This window comes from Rhinatrema bivittatum, chromosome 3 (assembly GCF_901001135.1).
Source record: "Rhinatrema bivittatum chromosome 3, aRhiBiv1.1, whole genome shotgun sequence".
Lineage (NCBI taxonomy): Eukaryota > Metazoa > Chordata > Amphibia > Gymnophiona > Rhinatrematidae > Rhinatrema > Rhinatrema bivittatum.
In genome coordinates, this window is record NC_042617.1 from 25,785,612 (window position 1) to 25,805,555 (window position 19,944).

The 19,944-nt window shown below is 45.0% G+C and overlaps 1 protein-coding gene across 1 annotated transcript in view; it reads right to left on the reverse strand.

Moving 5' to 3' along the window:
• Window positions 1-296: 296 nt before the first annotated feature.
• The window catches only part of LOC115088476 (ALK tyrosine kinase receptor-like), an 837,313-nt gene continuing 817,665 nt past the window's right edge, over window positions 297-19,944 (reverse strand). Inside the window, exon 9 of the mRNA XM_029596749.1 lies at window positions 297-307. Within this exon, the coding sequence (XP_029452609.1) occupies window positions 297-307 (11 nt within the window). The remainder of the gene's footprint in view (window positions 308-19,944) is intronic.

Here is a 19,944-nt window from a genome sequence, read left to right on the forward strand (position 1 = left end):
GATTGTGGGGATCAGAAAGAACAGTCAGACCGCAACCGTTGGAAAAAAACAGATGTTGGTGAGCTCGTTGGCAGCCAGCTCCCTAACTGCCTCTTCATTAGCACCCTCCACTGGGAGCACAGACCTGCTCCCAAAACCAAGTCACCCAAATGCTCGCATGTCTTTGATTTGCCTTGGCAGCCTGAAAGCCTTTATTTCTGCCCGAGGCAGGCGTTAATTCTAGTGCTGCTCAGAGCAATTCGGATGCCCATCAGACAAAACAGGAAAACGAGCAGGAACAAACCCTCTCCTTTTTATCACATAAGACCTGAAAAAGAAAAAGAAAAATACGCAGGAAATCGTCACAAAAAGTAAAAAAAAAAAAAAGATTAAAAGCCAAATGCGGCGAAGACCTCCCCATCCCCCTTCCATGCAATTCAAATCTTGCTTTGGGACTTGCCCCCTCCCCCCCCCAAGTGTCAAAGACGCGCTCGGGTCTTAAAGTTTACTTCCAGGTGGCCTGGCTGATACTGAATAGCGGAGTTAGCTGGATAACTTTTCCACTTAGCTCGGTTCCTCCCAGCTATGTTCCCAGAACAGCCCTAAATTACCCTCTGGATGCACTGAGCCGCAACGTTTTATTGCGGTCGCTGGTCCCGTTATCGCGAGGGGCTGCCGCCGTGACAGTGGGGGGTCCCCTCCCCCGGAAAAGCATGGCGACTCTTTTGTGTCACGGCTAAACGCACTGGCACGGAAGAATGAGCAGGCGGCCCCAATCTCACGGGGCTGCTGGCCACCCCCCCCCCCCCCCCGCCAAAGAAATAAAAGTCACGGCAAACAGGGCGGCTGAGCAGGAGTCGGTGCTGATCCCAGTCTCAAACCGGGGCTGCCAGTCGAGGCGGCCCGCACACTCCCAGAAAGTGGAAAAAAAAAAAATGTAGTTATAAAGCCTGCGCAGTGACGACCCCTGACCCTTCCCCCCGTCCTTGCAATAAAAATCTGCTTTGGGTCCCGGCCCCCTCCTCTCTAAATATCAAAGATAGAGTCCCGCCCCCCCTCAAGTGTCACAGATAGTGCCCTGGCCCCTCCTGCCCATCCCCCTCCCCCCGAGAAGCCAGAAAATAAAAAAATAAGGGTGCAGACCTTCACCCCCCCCCCCCCCAAACTTTTAAATGGATCCCGCATTGGGGCGCCATCGCAGCCGGCCGGGTTGGCGCCATTTTCCAAACTGGCACCGGCCTGACCTTGCCCCAGCCACGTAAACGGAATAAGGTCCGGGGAACAGACCTCGGCCCGGCCCCAACGCGGGATCCATTTGAAGGTTCTGCACTCTAATTCTTTTATTTTCTGGTTTCGGGGGAGGGGTATAGGCAGGTGGGGCTGGGACGCTATCTTTGACACTTGAGGGGGGGGGGGGGCCGGGACCCAAGGCATAATTTTATTGCATGGGGAGGGGGGAGGTCGTCGCCCCACTTGGGTTTTCATCTTTTCTTTTTTTTTTTACATTTTGGGGGTGTCGGATTGAGACGGGAGTCAGCAATGACCCCCCCGCTCAACTTCATTCGCCGTGACTTATATTTTTCGGGTCAGCGGCCCTTTAAGGCGACGGCGGTCCCGTGAGGTCGAGGGCCGCCATTGCGTTAAAGGGGGCTGCTCGCCGCGTTCTCTTGTGCCGCGGCTTTTTGGCCCCGACACCAAAGAACGTGCCGCACAGCCGCCATGCTTTTTCGGGGAAGGGGCCCCCGCTACTGCGACGACAACCCCCTGTCCCACAATAGTGGGACCCCCTCCTGCAAAAAAGCATGGCAGCCGCTGGCTAAGTGCCCAAATATGAGTTATCCATCTAAACGCTTCTGACTATGGACCTCTTCATTTCGTTCACAACTTTATGAGCGCTCTCTCACTCACACTCGTTCACACCTCGCTTACTGAAGCTTGCATTCGACACAATAAAAAGCCCTCCGAGTAAGCTGTAGTAATGCATTAGCAAGTGCTGTGTGCCTGTAGTAATTCTCATAAGCACAGGACATACGATAAACTGGCATCGGCGTACATAGAAACATGACGGCAGAAAAAGACCGTATGTCCTATCGAGTCTGCCCATCCGCAAAACTAATTTAACTTTACAATTCCCATCAGGCCCTCGGGGATCCCCTGCGTTTATCCCGCGCTTTCTTGAATTCAGATCCTGGTTTTGTCTCCATCACCTCCACTGGGAGGCAGTTCCACGCATCCACCACCCTTCTCTGTAAAGAAATGTTTCCTAAGATTACTCCTGAACTGCACACCTTATTGCAAGTAAGGTCTCACCGGGGACCTGTACAGGGGCAATATCACCTCCCTTTTTTCTGCTCACCATTCCTCTCCCTATGCAGCCAAGCATCTTTCTGGCTTTCGCTGTCAATTTATCCACCTGTTTGGCCAACCTTAAGATCATCAGATACAATCCCGCTCTTCTTTCGTGGTTGGAAGATTTTCACCCCCCAATACTGTACCTCTCCTTTGATTTTCTGCTCCCTTAGGCTCGGATTTTAAAAGCCCTATGCGCGCCGGGCCTATTTAAAAAAAGGCCTGACCACGCGCGTAAACCTCGGGGATTCGGAAAAGGGGAGGGGCAGGCGGCCTGGGGCGGGGTCAGAGGCTCTCGGCACAGCAGCCATTTGCCGCTGTGCTGGGGGATCGCATGTCGGCAGGCTGCCGGCGTGTGCAACAGGTAAAATAAAGGTCTGGGGGAGGGGTTAGGATGGGGCTAGGGGGCGGGAAGATTAGGGGAAGGGGTGGGAAGGTTAGATTAGGGGGTTGGGAGGGAACAGAGGAAGGCCGCGGGCGTCGGTGCACACAAGTTGCACTAATGTGTCACTCTGGAACTCACTACCACCGGACCTCCGCCTAGAACCGTGCCATACAACGTTCAAGGTGAAACTCAAGACTTGGCTCTTCCTTCAAGCTTTCCCAGAGAGCTAAAGCAGAAAGCAGGAAGAACAAACATCCAGCCTTGTCTTACCACAATAATGTAATGCTCACATTGAGTCAGTTTTTTGTTCCAAGTTGTTACCTAAGTTGATCTTAGTTGTTTCTTAATATAATATATTACACTGTATTATAGTTCTTCTGTTCATTATATTATATTTGATATGTTCCATGTAAACCGCCTACCCGGCGATAGCTATATCTGTTAAATGTGAACCGGAGTGATATGTATTGTATACAGGAACTTCCGGTATATAAAAACCAATAAATAAATAAATAAATAAATAATGTGCACCCCCTTGCGTGCGCCGACCCCCGATTTTATAACACGTGCGCACCGGCGCGCTCGTGTTATAAAATCAGGCGCGCATGGACGCCCGCGCGCCGGGTAGTGAGCGCACATGGACGCCCGCTAGCGTACCTTTTAAAATCTACCCCTAAGAACATGGCTCTGCATTTTTAAGCGTTAAATCTTTGCTGCCAGGCAATTCCTCAAGCCTCACTAGATCCCTCCTCAATTTTCCACCCTCTCCCCATGCCCTGTTTCCCACCCTAACCACATGCCCTCCTCAATCTCCTTCTTCACCTTACATGCCCACCCTTCCCCTTATGATATTAATTAGCTTTAAATAACAGAAATATCCTCGGTACAATATAGAAATTGTATCCACTCTCAGAACCTGTATTGTATTAGATACTATTTAGTTTTTGTGTTGGTTTGTTAAGGTTTAATAATTACATCAATATTTTAATTGCATGTTATACATTATTGGATGGTCCACAGTCTGTCCAGCCTGTTTTCCGTCAAAACTGTTATATCGATTTTAGTATATGTAATACCTATTAATAATGTCAATGTAAAGCCTGTTGCTAAGTTATTGTTAAATGTAAACCGCGGTGATGTATTTCTTTACGTACTGCGGTATATAAAAACCCTTAAATAAATAAATAAATAAATAAATAAATAAATAAATAAATAAATGTTTCCTACTCCTTCCTGGCTGTCCACCCTGTTGCAGATTTTGATATCCATGGCAAAAAGGCAAACCTTTCCCCGACAGTCCACCCGCAGAGCCCCTCACGAAAACGCTGAAAGGAACGGGTCCAAGGTCAATCCCCGAGGCACGGCCCTAGTTAACGCCCCCTCTCCCTCTTCGGAGTGAACTCCATTTACCTTAAACCTTTTCCCGCCTGCTACTCAACCGGTTTCTAACCCCGTCGCTCACTCCAGGTTCCGTTATCAAGGGCGCTCCATTCGTGCACCCATAAGCGCGTGTTGTCAAGGTACGTGCTATTTTGTAAACTATGCACACAAAGGCAGATCTTAAAAGGCTCGCGTATGCAAAAAACCGGCCAGATACTCTACTTAGTCAACCGGTGGCTTCCTTGCTCTCACTCCCTCTCTCACTTGGTCATCAGCCTCCTCCATTTTCCAATGCACCCCCCCCCCTCCCCAGCAGACATCAGCTTCCTCCTCCCTACAATCCACCCCCACCGCTCTAGGTGCCAGCTTCCTCCTCTCTCCAACCTCCTCCCATGCAGGCATAAGCCTTCTCCTCTCCCTAAGCCCCCTCCCCCACCCCAAGATGATAGCCTCCCCCAGTCCCTTCGACACCAGCATTTTTCTCTCTCCGGTATCCTCTCCTACACAGCAGTCTACATCTTTCCCCATCACCTCCCCAATTGCCATCTTCCTCTCCTTCAGAGATGGTGTCGTCTGCTGCTGCTGCTCCAAAGCTTCTGCTGTTTCTGGCACTGCGAGACTTGATTTGCTATAAGGCCTGTGGTGCTGGTGCCATCTATCTGATGACACTGGAGTTAGCACCGGCACAATGTAGCTCACGGTAAAATGAACTGTATTTTGGCATCAGGAACTTTGGAGCAGGTGACGCTGCTAACTGAGAGGAAAATGTCAGCCGAGGGGGGGGGGGGGGGGGAGGATAGTGGTCCTCTTCCTGCGATTCAGAAGCTAAAGGGAAATTATATGGTAATTGGCATGACCACAGAATCACAGGAAACTGGGGACTTTTAGTACTAACATTTAAAAGTCACTGAGCAATAAGCTTTGTCAATAATGCTCTTGTAGTTGGAAAGTTCCCATGACAGGAATTTCAGTAGCTCCTCAGAAAGGGACACTTGGGGTAAATGAAGTGATGATGCTGTCTTGGAAACAGAATGTTTTTATGTCAGGACTTGAGAACATGCTGGAATACTGTAAAAAAAAACAAAAAAGAGATCTCTTTCTTCCAAAGACAAGGATTTCCCCATGGGAATTACTTCTACAGGATGGAACATGCTCTGACTTGGAAAAAGTCGGTAATAGAACCCAACTGTTCTCTGAGCAAGAATGAATTCTGCGCGGTGGAACGCATGCCCAGCAGCACATAACGTCTTCCGCCACAAGCTGAAAACCATCTTCTGCTCTTTACTCTGCTCCTTCCTCTTACTGTCCAATGCAGATCCTGCAGTGACTAATAATGGAAATGTGCAGGAGACTCCAAGGGGTAAAGTGAAGCGTATTGGATGAGACAGTTGCACTATATGTTACGCGCGCCGGCCGCAGCAGACCCACGGCTCGGCCCCCTTACCTCTCTCAGAGTGATCCAGCACCTGGTCCCTCATCTCTGGTGGCTGTGGGCCGCTGGCTCCGTTCTCAGGCTGCCCCTGGGGCCTCCGGCTCTGCTACAGCTCCTGATGCTCCGCATCGGGCCTCTCCGCGTGGTCCGCGGAGAGACGCCGTCCCGACCAGTGCCACACCCCTCCCTGGGAGCGCGCGCGCATACAGCTGATCCTTTAATAGGACCCGTGGCGGGAACCTGGCCGCAGCCCCAGATGATGACGTCGACTGAGCTCTGGTATATTAGCCCGGGCTCCGCTCTCTCAAATTGCCTTTGCAACAGGTCCCCTCGCTAGTCGAGTACTCGTTGCTTCTCCTGTTCCTGGTTCCTGATCCTGATTGCCTTTGTTCCTGTTTCCTTGTTCCTGAGGTCCTGTTCCTTGTCTCTCCTTAGGATTGCTAACCTGGTTTGACCTCTGCATTGCCCGACTACACTGTTGCCTCTCTCCAGGCCCGGACCTCTGCATCGGCTGACTACTCTTTTGCCTCTCTCCAGCCCCGGACCTCTGCATCGCTTGACTACGCGTTGCTTCTCTCCAGCCCTGGACTCCTGCTTCGTCTGACCATCCTTCTGACTCTCTGCTCGTTGAGACCTCAGCCTTGCCACTGCTTCCAGACTGCCGCCAGCCCTGATCCCAGCTTGCTTCAAGACGCCTCTTCAGCCTTTGTCCTGGACATGGTTTACTCAGGCTTTGGCCTACTCCTACTTGGGCGCCCTCTGTCAAGAATGTGTTCCTATTGGCCCCCGAGTCTCCGGGACTCTGTCTCGTCCAGTACAGACTGATCACATTAGTTGCTGCCTCTGGATTGACCTCGATCCATCCATCGACGACCACTGATGGAGGCCACCTAAGTCCAGCCGGCCCCGGCACCCAAAGGCTCAAGCCGGGGGGAACGAGGGCTGGTATTGGTGAAGCACCAGCCGGCCGGCCATCAGTCCTCTCTGCCTGCCGACGGTAGCATCAACCCCACCTCGGCCCAAGGGTCCACCTCCGGCGCAACACTATATGAGCTTTCAAGACCACACAATTTTCTTCTTCAGATGAGACAAGGCTGGAGTGCAATTTTTGATCATCTGAATCCTGCTGGTTTCCTATCAGGGTTCTTTGATTGAGAGGTATGGTTGGGAATGTTCTTATAGAAGGAATGAGATCAATACAAGCACATGGGGCTTAATGCATGTAGGATTTTTCCACCAGATTTTGATTAGAATTAAAGAACCCAATATTCAGCGCTATTTATCTGGATAACTTTAAATATTCAGCTGCCATTTAGCCAGATAACAATTTATCTGGGGGTGTTCTGATTCTGAGGCGTGGCAACTTATCCAGCTAACTTGTAGATAAGTGGCGATATTCAGATTTATCCAGCTAAGTCAGCGGATAAATTAGACATTATTCAGCTGGAGAATCCTATCCAGCTAATTATTAGTTATCTGGGCATATTCAGTCATGCTTATCCTACCAATTTGTCTAGCTGGCTATATTTTTTGAATATTTATTTATTTAAAGTCTTTTCTATACCGTCGCTAAATTATATACCATCACAATGGTTTACATGTAGGCACATACGTAAGTTTGGAGTAAGAGTACCACAGTACATTCTAACCCGGTGCCATTAAGTTTCGGTTACATTAAATCATAAAAATACGTACAAATGTTTAGTGATGTAGGTTCTGGCCAGGTGTACTTAGAAGGTACTTTTACAGGTCAAAAAAAAATCACATTTACTGTGTTATCCGGTCTCTTTATAAAAGGCTTGTTTAAAAAGCCATGTCTTTAGACTTCTCTTGAATGTTTTGAGGTCTCTCTGTAATCTGGTCTCTAGAGGCATTGTGTTCCAGAGTGTGGGTCCTGCTAAAGACAATGCCCTTTCCCTTACCTGGGTTAGTCTCGCTGTCTTGACTGAGGGAATGGTTAAGACAGCTTTGTTTGCTGAACGAAGGTTCCTCTGTGGTACGTGTACCCGTAGTGCGGTGTTTAGCCAGTCCGCTTTTTCATCATGTATTAGTTTATGTATGGTGCATAGTGCTTTGTATTTAATTCTTTGTTCTATGGGTAACCAGTGAAGTTTGGCCAGAGTTTCAGTTATATGGTCTCGTCTTCTTTTTCCAGTTAGTATTCTCGCTGCTGTGTTTTGTATTTATTTATTTATTTATTTATTTATTTATTTTTAGATTTTTATATACCGGTGTTCCTATATGAAATAAAGATCACATCGGTTTACATTGAAACAGAACATGAAAATTGCCAAAAGGCATTACATAGAACAAGGTTATGAAACTTGGAACAGTGTACATAAGTTCAAAATTTAACAATAACGTTGTAACATTGATGACCAAAAGATAAAGGAGAAAAAAAAAAAAAAAGACTTAAACAATTAAGTTGACAGGTCTTATTGAGCATAAAAATTATAACGTATAAGTGAGAAAGTCTCAAGTGTCCTGCAGCAAGAGATTAGATACCGAAGTAGGTAGTGGTATGGAAAATGGGGGTTTGTGAAGAAGATATGTTCTTGCTGGTTGGAGGGGAAAAAATGATGATCATGGTCCTGGAAAAGCTTGGCTAAAGAGCCATGGTAGAATAGCATGCTATTCTACCATGCCTTCATAGAGGGGACCCCTTCAGTCTATAAATTGGCTTAAATTTGGAGAAGCCAAGTCCAAGGGGGAAGTAGGCTGGTTTTGTGAGGATCAATATCCTATTGCCCTCGGGAAAAGAAAAATTGCTATCCTGAATGAAAAGAGGAAAACTCAAAACAATGTTAACAGGCAAAACATTTTTGGTGGCAGCAAGCCATTTTTTATATACATATGTATATATATTTTTATTTTTTTTTTATAGGGGCAGCCTGGATGGAGTTAGGTTCTGTACCTCAAAGTGTCCTCAGGTCATACTGGCAAAACCTATTGTCATGATAGGAATCCCTCTCCAAACAATAGTGTGATGTGAATATGTGGAGAGAACACCACATTACAACCTTGCAGATCTCCATGGAAGTCAATCTTAGGTGGGCTACCAACACTGTGAGTCTATAACATTACTTACTAGATTCAGGTCTGCCTGGGTATAACAAAAGCAAATGCAACTGCTAGCCAACTAGAAAGTGTATGTTTGGCCCAGAAATTCCAGGTTTGTTAGTGTTAAAAGAAAAAGCTAGGTGGACTAAGGGTTTCCATCCACTCCACATAGGAGTGGATGCCAAGGTTCTCTTCCAGTCCAAACTGTGCAGTGCTTGTTCACCTTTGTGGGCATGCAACCTGGGAGAGAATGTTGGAATAACGACAGACTGATTTAAGTTGAAAACAGAGACTACCTTAGGTAGTATTATATGCAAAACCATCTTATTGTGAAAAAAATTGGTATAAGGTAGATAGGGCATAGAGCCTAGAGTTCACTGTAGGTTGAAGTGACATCCACCTAAAAAATTACCTTCCAGGTCAGGTATTTGAGCTCACAAGAGTCTATAGGTTCAAAAGGGAGTTTTCATCAACTGGGTCAATACCATGTTGAGATCTACCAAGGGAGACTTAAGAAGCTTCGTGAAGCAAGCCCCGCTTCAAATAGACAACTAAAGGCTGTACAGAGATGGGTTTTACCTTCTGTATCGTGGTGGTAACCACCAATTACACTAAGGTTAAGCCTAATTGAATTGGGCTTAAGAACTGAATCTGAAAGATGTAGAAGGAAATAGATGCCTAGAGTTAGCCACCCCTACCCTAAAAAGAGTCAAACATGAAAATCTCATGCATATTCAATGTGGGTATTCTGATAGCCTGTTTGTGGTTCAAGCACCAGAGTTGGCCACCTCTGCTCTAGGGCCTTTCCCTCAAATCAAAAAGGCAAACCTCCTCCACTTCAACCACAGAACTTCTTCATGGAGTCTTCCCTGGAAGCCAGAACCTGAGACATATCCTCAAAGATGTCAGGGTTTGTATATCTATCCTGTCAACATACTGACTGTGAGGACCAGAGACCTGATGTTGAGATGGTACAACATCCCCCAATCTTGAGTGATGAGAGTTTGGGAATTGCCCAACCTGACTGGATTCCTGATTGTCAAATGCAGGCATGGAAATCTGCCTCAGCCAATAGGGCACCATGAGAATCCTAGTTCCCCTGTTAGTTTCAACAAGGTCTTTGACAATAGAAGAGTTAAAGGATATGCATACAGTAGATCCAGTCACCAATTCAGGGCAAAGGCACTCAGAGCTTGTTTGAGTCCCCTTCATAGAGCAAAAGAGCAGGATCTTTGCTCAGAGAGGACACAGATCTACTACAGGTGTGCCTCTCTCATGGAATATCTGGTTTACTACCCTCCGCCCGCCCCTCATCCAGCAATTATTCGTGGGGTTCCCAGAACTTACATCCTGTTCACCAGGACATTCTCCTCACCTGCCAGATATGTGGCTCTCAGGGAATGGTCCTCAGAGATTGCCCAAGTCCACATTTGGACAGTGAAATAGAAGGTACTATCCCATTCTTCCTTGCTTCTTGATGTAGAATAACCACCACTTGATTGTCCATCTGGTCGAGGATAACTGTTGGCTAACCGATCTTTGAAAGCCTTCAGTGGATATTATACTGCCCTTAGCTCTAGAAATTTATCTAATGGCATTTTCCCTTAGCAGACCAAAGGCCCTGGATGCAGTCTCTCTACATAGGCACCCCAGCCCAAGGTTGGATACATCTGTGGATACAACTGTGCAATGAAGAAATTTGGAAGAGTATACCCCTGGCCAGCTTGCAATGATCAATCACCAGGACAAGAAGTCCTTCAGGAGGATGAGTAATGTAGATGATGATCCGATCCCAAATGGCTCCAATTCCTCTGTAATTTGAGGGTCCATTGGGCTCTTTTCATGTGAAAACATTCCAAGGGAGTAACAAGGACTATTGATGACATGAGACTTAACAACCTCAATTTGTCTCCTGCTGATGCCTGCTGACTTGTTCTTATTCTTGGCACAGTGGATATCAATGTCATAATCCTCTCCTGTGGGAGGAACACTCTTGCCAAAGTAGTATCTAGCAGCACTCCTATAAATTCCAATTGAGATGGGACTTTAGGTAATTGCTCATTGATTCTGTAGCACCGCCTTGTTTTGTAGAATTTGAAGTGGTCTTATTGTTGTATTTGGGAGTCCTAGAAAAAGTGCATTACAATAATCGGTACTGGCGAAAACTAGTGCCTGAAGCACTGTTCTGAAATCTGCAGGAGTTAGTAACGGTTTAAGTTTTCTGAGGATCATGAGTTTAGCATAGCCTTCTTTTACTTTTAGCGATATGTGTTTTAGATTAATTTCGGGGTCCATTATTATTCCTAGGTTCCTTACTTTTTTTGCTAGTTCTATTTTCTGGTTATTTTTGAGTATAATTGGGGTTTGAATGATTTTGATATTTTTTCTAAGTGTAGAAATTCTGTTTTTTCAATATTGATCACTAGTTCCATTCGGTTTAATAGTTGTTTTATGATGTCTAGGTACATGTTAGCTAGGTTTAATGTTTTTTCTATTGAGTCATCGATTGGTAGAATTAATTGAATATCATCTGCGTAGATGTAATGTATGATTCCTAATCCTGCTAGTAGATGGTATAATGGAAGCATGTATATGTTAAAAAGGGTTGCGGACAAGACTGATCCCTGTGGTACACCTGTTTCAAGATTGAATTTGTCTGATAGTGTGTTGTTGAGCTGAACTTGAAAGAACCTGTTTTTTAGATATGAGTAGAACCAGTTTATTGTTTCATTGTGTAGTCCAATCTCTTCCAGTCTTTTTAGTAGAATTTTATGGTTTACTGTGTCAAAGGCTGATAAGTCTAACATTATTAGAATGTATTGTTTTCCACTATCAAAACCTCTTAGGATGTTGTCTGTAAGTGAGAGGAATAGTGTTTCGGTACTGTAGTGTTTGCAAAATCCATGTTGTGATGGATATAGTAAGTTATTGTTATCAAGGTGTTCCGCTAGTTGTTTCTGTACCGTTTTTTCTATTAATTTGGCTAATAAGGGTAGATTTGAGACTGGACGGTAGTTGTTTAGGATCAGGGGGTCACTGTTTTTTTTCTTTATGATTGGTTTTATAATTGCTCCTTTTAGTATATCTGGCATTGTTCCTTCTTTTAGGGATAGATTTATAATCTTAGCTAAGGTTGGGGAGACTGTGTTGGCTGCTTTTTTATATCAAATGTTGGTATTGTGTCGATTATATGTGGAGCCGGGTTTAGATTTTTTAGCATGGATTCTACTTCTAGCTCTGATATTTCAGTGAATGAGGACCATTGAATAATGTCTCTTTTTTGTAATTTAATTTCTTGTTTGGTGTTTTTGGAAGTTTGGATCTTAAGTTTATAATTTTGTCGCTGAAGAATTTAGCTATTTCGTTGCATTTTGATTCTGGTAGACTTAGGGGTGATTCTTGTTTGTTATTGGTGAGATTTGCTACTATGGAGAATAAGGTTCTTGGGTTGTTAGCGAACTTCTCAGTTTTGTTGCTGTAGTATTCTTTTTTAATGGCCAGAATTAAATTTTTGTAAAAGGCAAGATGTTTTCTGAATTTGGTTAGGGTTTCGGTTGTTTTGAGCTTGCTCCATTTTTTCTCTATTTTCCTGAGAGTTCTTTTTGCATCTTTTACTTTTTCGTTGTGCCAGGGATTAAGTTTATAAAGCAGGTCCACAGCAGGCACATACATTTTCAGCTCTGGGCTTGTAAAGGAAGAAGTTCTTCCGCTCTTGTAATTTAAAAAAAATTCTCACATTTTGGTCTGGCACAGAAGAGCTTGTGTGATGTTCTAATGTTAGGTCCATGCTGTAAAGACCTGCAGCCACTGAAAGGAGCGTGGATTGGATAGAAGCCTGACATTTTCCCAAAAAAAAAAAAAACCAACTTCCTTGCCTGTCTGAACTGCACAGTAAGTGGACAGACCTATGACTCTTTTCCGCCCCTGCCATTTAAGCAGTAATCTTCAGAAAGCAATGGAAAGGTTGGCACCTCGCAAACCTTTTCATTTGACGCATACTGTAATCCATATCGGCTTTCAGTGACACATTATAATAAGTGGTAAATCCCTACTGCTACCTTTGGCATGAATTACCAGAGGATGAATTAATCATGCTGCAGTCTTTCGCCACAGTATTAATGCTGACATATTGTACTGGGCTGTAATCTGTTATCACGCAGAGTAATGCGTTATTATACGTGGAAGTAGCTTATATTTGCTCAGGGAAGTGCACTTGAAATTTGCATCGTGCTTTTCATACACATCATCCTACTGTGCCGTATTTTACCAGGAGAAATGCGACAATGGTAGAGCTCGCGGTGTCCACCCCTGGATTGCAATTGAAACCGTAAATATTTACACGTGAACACAAGGGTAAGATAAAAAAAAAAAAAAAGTAAGGAACATGCAGTGAAGAATCACAAGAAATAGAGAGAAGCATTAAATGTTCTTCCCGCAGTTTTGTTTAGTTGTTGCCCTGATGGCCATCGGGCTGGTCAGTTTATGAGGATCACATCACTTTACCATCACTCCTGCAGTCCATGAAAGGGGGTTTTCTACTCTGTTGGTTTGCTAATCTCTCAGTGCTCAATTTAGTGGAGCCTGTGTATCCCTGGCGCCCTCTCTGAGAAATGAGCGAGGTCCAACAAGGGTTCTTTTCCATAGGCTAAAGTATTCAGTTCAGGACCAGAAGGAAGGGGAACACAGTCATTCAAGATCTTGCTGTCCACAAATAAAAATTCACACGAGTGCTTAACACTTCCTTGGGCTTTTCTTTTATTTTAAAGCAGAGGAACTGTAATAATTTACAACAAAATGAGCAATCTGTTTATATTCTTTCCTGTAGAAATTGGTCAGAAATCTTCAATACAATTCTCTCAGTCGCTCCTGTTCAGTGGTGATGGAAAGACCCTACTGTTATTCTCAATTTCAGTCCTGAATTGCACATCGAACACCAATCTATTATTTTGCTTGCACTAAATCTCCACTTTGCAACAACCCAGAGGTGATGACTACATTGACCATCCATAAAGCGCTCTCAAAGTATCTCAGCACTCCCAGCACAGCATGGCCACTGGGAGATCTTGGTTTGCTTTACGGCTGGATCAGCTCCCCCTTTTCTGAGTACAAGAAGCCACCCTTTTTCAGAGTAAAAATACTCTAGAACAAGAGGTCACGGTATAAGGCTTTTGGGGGTGGGGGTGGGGGTGGGGGTGGGGTAAGAAATTCAGGAGCAACCAGAAAATATTTCTTCACAGAAAGGGCGGTGAATGCACAGAATGGACTCCCATTGAAGGTGGTGCTGACCAAAATGGTAATGCCAATCATAAAAGTATGGGATAAGCACGGAGGATCCATAGTGGCAAAGAGGTACAGAGAGAAAAAGAGATTGGCTGGGGTTTTTGGCACTGCGTCAGGTGTGGAATAAGACAGACTAGTCGAGCCAAATGGTCCTTATCTGGTGTCATATTTGTTGACAGTGGTATGAACCTGGTTGGCAGGTTGTGATATTGAGGAGAACCTAGCCTTCACTTCCTCAACAGTAGAGGCAAGGGAAGAGTTTATAAGCATAACACAAAAGGGCCAGAGAATGGAAAGTTTACCCAACAATACTCCATGATGTAGCTGCTTAGGTGCCAGTGGGCTACAATTCCCAGAAATCAATCAGGTTAATACCGGCCAGGTTCTGCTAATAATTTGACTGGGACTATGAGACTGGATGTTCGGGCAATAGCCTTGCTAGTTTTGGTAATGTCTTAGATTATTACAAAGCTTGCTAGTAAAACATGGGGGTTGGAGGACTGAGTGTGTGATTACACAAGGGATCTTGTTTGTATGCTTATTTGCTCAGGATAGTAAAAAAATAATGGGGTAACTTACATGTAGGGGTGGTTACAGCCCTAAACAGGAGTGGTACTGTATTGACTTTCCAAGAAGACTGCACAAAGTGACCCTGATTGAAACCTGAACATGTCTGAGATGGTGAGAGGTCTTGCTGTCTTGGATGGCAGCCTCACTGGTTTTGCTAGCTATGTGGCCTGTCAAAGACCACCTAAAAAACCCTAAATACAAATGATAATTATTTATTACAAACATAAGAACATAAAAACAATAATAAAAACTCAACTTGACCTTGTTTCATCCTAACAATTTTTTGTTTAAGAGAGACTTTTTCTGACAGCCCAAGGATATGGATAGTTTTCCAAGGTCTTCTCTGATACTTCATATACATTCAAGATGGATTGCCAGTTTTTGTTATTCCTTCATGGACTAGAAATAATTACCTCTCTGAAAGATTTTTGTCTTAGTTTTCTGTCATTTTTTTTTTCTTTTGCTTTTTCTCATTTTTAGAAAAACTGTACCATATACCTCTGACTCAGGTCTTTTGCTGAAACAGGCCATTTGTTTATTTTTATACTTGGTTTATCTTTTTAGCTAATTTATCAACTCTCCATTCTTTCATATCTCTTTAATTATTTTTCTTCCCCACCACTGCTGGTGTTTGCTTGTCTTCTGTGGTGGGTGGTTTGACTTTCTTGTTGGCTGTGTATTGTTACAAAGCTTGCAAAGAAACCATGGAAGGAGCCCTGGATGTTAGACTGGGCATGGGTTTTGTGGGAGTCAGAATGACAACAATGCCTGAAATGACTTATGAGGGGAGGTGGTGGTGGCCAGCACTGTGGTGGATATTGGACATCCTTGGGACAGATATAGTGGTGGTGGTGGGTGGGGCTGGGGGGGGGGGTAGGGTTAAGAGGTTAGGTGAAATACATCAATTGGGGTGGAAGGGAGGAATTGGTGTTGGTTTGCATATGGGAATTTGTATACACATCTGCCCAGATTGGTAGAAAGCCAGAGGAAGAATCTGAATTGGGCAGACTGGAAGGGTCAGTGGATCATTATCTACTATCATCTACTATACCACTATGATTCCTCTTTATTCCTGGGAGTTCTCTCTTGTTTTATTTCTTATCATTTTACTTGTTGAAATTAAAGGTAAGCAACATTTACAGTAGCCATGCTAATTGTCAGTAGTGGTCAGTCTTAGATATTTTAATCTATTTTCATATAGAATTGAACATATAAAAAAATCAGATTTTTTTTGTTTGTTCTAGCTTCTAACAGTCACTTTCTGTCTGTGAATCATGCACAGAAGCAAGAAGCCACAGCAGGAATCCAGTGGGGGAGGGGGGAAATGTATGAGCAGTATAGATTTGAAATCAATTGCTTGAGAATTTTATGCCAAAATATCAAAGCAGGGTGTGAATCACTAGCATGATGTCCTTGAAAGCCGGACACGTACCAGATATTGTAGTTTCCAGCACATTGCAAGAAGGCCTCTGAACAACTAACCTCAAATGCAGAACTGTGGAAAGTACCATTGACATTTTCTAAACGGGCCCCGATGACCAAATATGGTCTGACACTGAACTGACTCCATAAGAAAAAATGTCCATGCCATCCAATCAGATTTGAAATGAACTCTAACCAATTGACAATGAAAGCTGACTAGCAGGGCATTCCTCTGATGAACAGAGCCCATAGTATGACAGCAACTCAGTTGTTTCCACTCATGTATCTATAAAGCCTGGCACTTGATGCCAATCAAATAGGTGTGAATGAACTTGCTAACCAATAAGAGATGGTCAGTATCAAATTCCAACTATTCATGAGCCAGATGCCTTTGATGACAGGCTAAGCTCTGCCCACGATGACCACACACAAAACTATGAGCACAGGAGCTCAAATAAGGAAGACTGCAATAGGCAACAGGAAGTACTGAGAGCAGAAAACATTGCAGAGGTTCTTGACAACTCTAAGAATGCCCTGCTAAGAACTAAACTGGTAATAACTGCTGAAACAGAGGAAATTCAGGTGATGTAAATTCTAGATGAGCATTTAATTATTTCTGTTTAGGGTTATGTGACCAGCCGCACACAGTGAACAATGAATGTGATAAGCTTGTATAATAAACCTTGCATGCCTCTAATATTGTTGTTTCCTTATTTCAGATCCATTAATGAGAGGATTGGGGGCTGGTCCCCGAGAGACCCAGCTCACAGCCATATCCTGGTTTTAAACATCTCCTTTCCTGGTTCATGCTCCATCTGTTTCTGAAGTCTGCCTGCCTTGCATGTGTCGCGTGATGTCAGCCTGTTGCTCTGTTAAGGGTCAGCCCATTAGTGCCTCTACGCATTCAGATTCACAACAGACAGCATGGCTGAGTATAAGGAGCTCTCCAAGATTTTAAAACCCACCACCTCAGAATGAATCCAGTGTGCTTTCGGCGCTACACTGAAATATTTGCAGTTTTCTTTTGCTAGCGCTCCTGCTTTACGTGTGAATGGTGAGCTCACCAAACTCTTGCAAAGAATTAAGGTTTTCCAGGGAAATAAGAAGGTACTTAATTCTGTATCATGTAGCAGCAACTAATGCGCAGCTGTTTTGAAGTGCTGCTCATTTCTGTCTGCTTCTGGTTCTCCGCAGCTGGCTCTGCTCAAGGGCCAAGAGACAGGTTTCGCTGTTCCCAGGTGGTCATTACTGTAACCATGTCGTGCTGCACATTGAAACAGTGATTGATTAGGCAGAAATTCCATGACACTTAGAAAACCTCACACTGTTTGCCTGGACAGATGAGTTAAAGATTTACAATACCCAACAGAGTATGTATTACAAAAAGGTTTTAACTATGTGGAGCATTATAGCACTTACAAACTCATTCTTTGCCTGAGGCACTCTAGCAAGATATACAGTTCTGCACAAAAAGTGTACAGTCTTGGCTGTTAAAATATTTGGATTCCCGTGGTTAATCTGTAGCTGTGCTGCCACAGGTCACAAGGAGCTTGCCCTGATTCTATTGCTTTATGTTTAAATATTTTTAATGTAGTAGCAATATGAGATAACAGCTAGAGAACAGAATGCAACATCCCCAAACAAAACTGACATGCAAATGTAACATCAAGTACAGTCTTTAGGCAAGACAAAATTAACAGTAAGTTATAAACAACAAAGATCTTTTCTTTTCAAGATTTTCTCATCCCCATCCCAACAGAATCCCCTAGATTCTATTGCTTTATATGGTGTCAGCTAGTTTTCTGCAGCCACCTGTGGTGAACCCATTACTGCAGGAATGCACTATTACTAGCCTGGCTTCTATCACAACTGAGATAGGATAGGGAGAGAAGAGGAAGAACCCAAGACAGGGTGGGGAGTGGAAGCAGGGGAAGAAGAAATGAAGAATCAGAGGGGTTAGAATAGGGCTTCCCAAGTCAATTGTGATCACCCCACATACAGTTGAGTTTTCAGTAGCAATGTGCATTCATTTGAAACAAATGCACAAAGGGGCAGGTTTTATAAAACTACACGCGCGCGTACTTTTGTTCGCGCACCAGGCGCAAACAAAAGTACGCCAGATTTCAATAGATACATGCGTAGCCGCGCATATCTGTTAAAATCCGGAGTCGGCGCCCGCAAGGCTTCCCAAAATCGGCAGTCTGCCTCCGTTCCCTCCGAGGCCACTCCGAAATCGGAGTGGCCTCGGACGGAACTTTCCTTCCACCCCCCTGCATCTTCCCCTCCCTTCCCCTACCTAACCCCCCCCCCCCCCCCCCGGCCCTAACTAAACCCCCCCTATCTTTGTTGCACAAGTTACGCCTGCCCGAAGCAGGCGTAACTTGCGCACGCCGGGCCGGCCGCTGGCGCGCCATGGTCCAGTCCGAGGCTGGTCTTCATGCTGCGGCCACGCTCCCGGAATGCCCCCGATGACGCGCCGGCCATGACACGCCCCCCTCCCCCGGAAAGCCCCGGGACTTACGCGCGTCCTGGGGCTTTGCGCGCGCCGGCAGCCTATGCAAGATAGGCTCGGCGCCCGCAGGGAGGGTTTGGGGTAGGTTTTCGGGGGTTAAAGCATAACCCTTTGAAAATCTACCCCAAAATGCAACAAATGAGGCCATTTCCTTTCCGTTCTGCTCTGAATGGAATAAGTTGAAAATGGCTTCCTATGAAAATACCCTGAAATTTTCAGGTGCTTTTGTATTTGTGGCATTTAAAACATACAGGCCTACTGTAGCTCTGAAAACCCCTTCTGCTCAGAAAACATGAACTCGGGGCCAGGGCCTGCCAAGATAGGTCTCCCCAGATCTCTCTGACCCTCACTCCTGCTACAAAAATCTAATCTGTCCTGCTGGGACCCTTCCCTCCCCTTCATTTAAATATGCCAGGGCTGGAGAGAAAGTGCAGCAGGGATCCCTACTCAATGCTGCCCGGGTCCTTTAAAAATGGCGCAGTCTGCCTGGAGGATGCATCTAAGTGACATCATTTTGGTGCCTTACTCTAGTGTGGCTGGTGCCATTATAATATACAAAACCATGAGCTTTCAGGAAAATGTTATTTACTAGTCCAGTAAATGGGCATGGATTACAGAGGAAACCACCACTAATCAGGGATGGATTTGGGCAGGTGCCATCCCTAGGCACTGATTCAGTGCCATGTCATGCTGGTTCTCATTGGCCTAACTCTGAACTGCTCCTGTCACCCTTCCTAGACCTCAGCTCCACTGAAAGTGTAATGAGCACATGGATTAAACCTGCACTCACAGGTCCTTCCCCCAGTATGGAAGCCCAAAGAGAATATCTGTGATCACAGGCTTAGTTCTTGTGTTCACCGCACTGAGAGGATCACATCGCTAGAACTGAAGTCTGGAGGGCAGGGGCAGTGGTTCGGATGCCTTTGGAGGTCCAGGGCAATAGGGCATGGTTGGCAGGAAAGTTGCTGTTCCCCCAAATTTTGCCACCCTTAGCACAGGCCTAGAAGACTTGTGTATAAATCCAGACCTGCCAGTGACTGGTTTGACGTACCTTGACACAACGGCCTCTGCTGCCCCAGATGATTCCCAAATCAGATGGACACTGTTGCATTGCATTGTATGCAAGCTGTCAGCTTGTTATTGTTTGTTGCTCAACAAACACTTCCACATCATACAGTCATTGTTTCCCTGTGTCTTTTAATTTTTTTTTAACACACAGGGATAACTTCAGAAAAATCCGATGTCAGGAATGGCCTCAATTCCGATCACTCCTGAAAAAAAATGCTTTTCCCTATCCGCTGGTCACTGGTCAGTGAAAACATTCTGCTCCCAGACCTTCTCTGTTTTTTTTTTCTTCCCTGCATGGACCAGAAGAAATGGGATCAGGAAACCCAATGAGTGCTACCTTCGCAGACCTACAAGGTGCTCCCTGGTGATCTATTCAGAGTGCATGGCATTGCCAGGTACGCCAGATGTGTGGATTTCATCTCCCATAAGATGCAGTCTGAACATGATGCTGTTAGCCTGAGCAAGGAAATCTGAGTTGGTCATGCTTTTCACTCTGGACTTCATGCG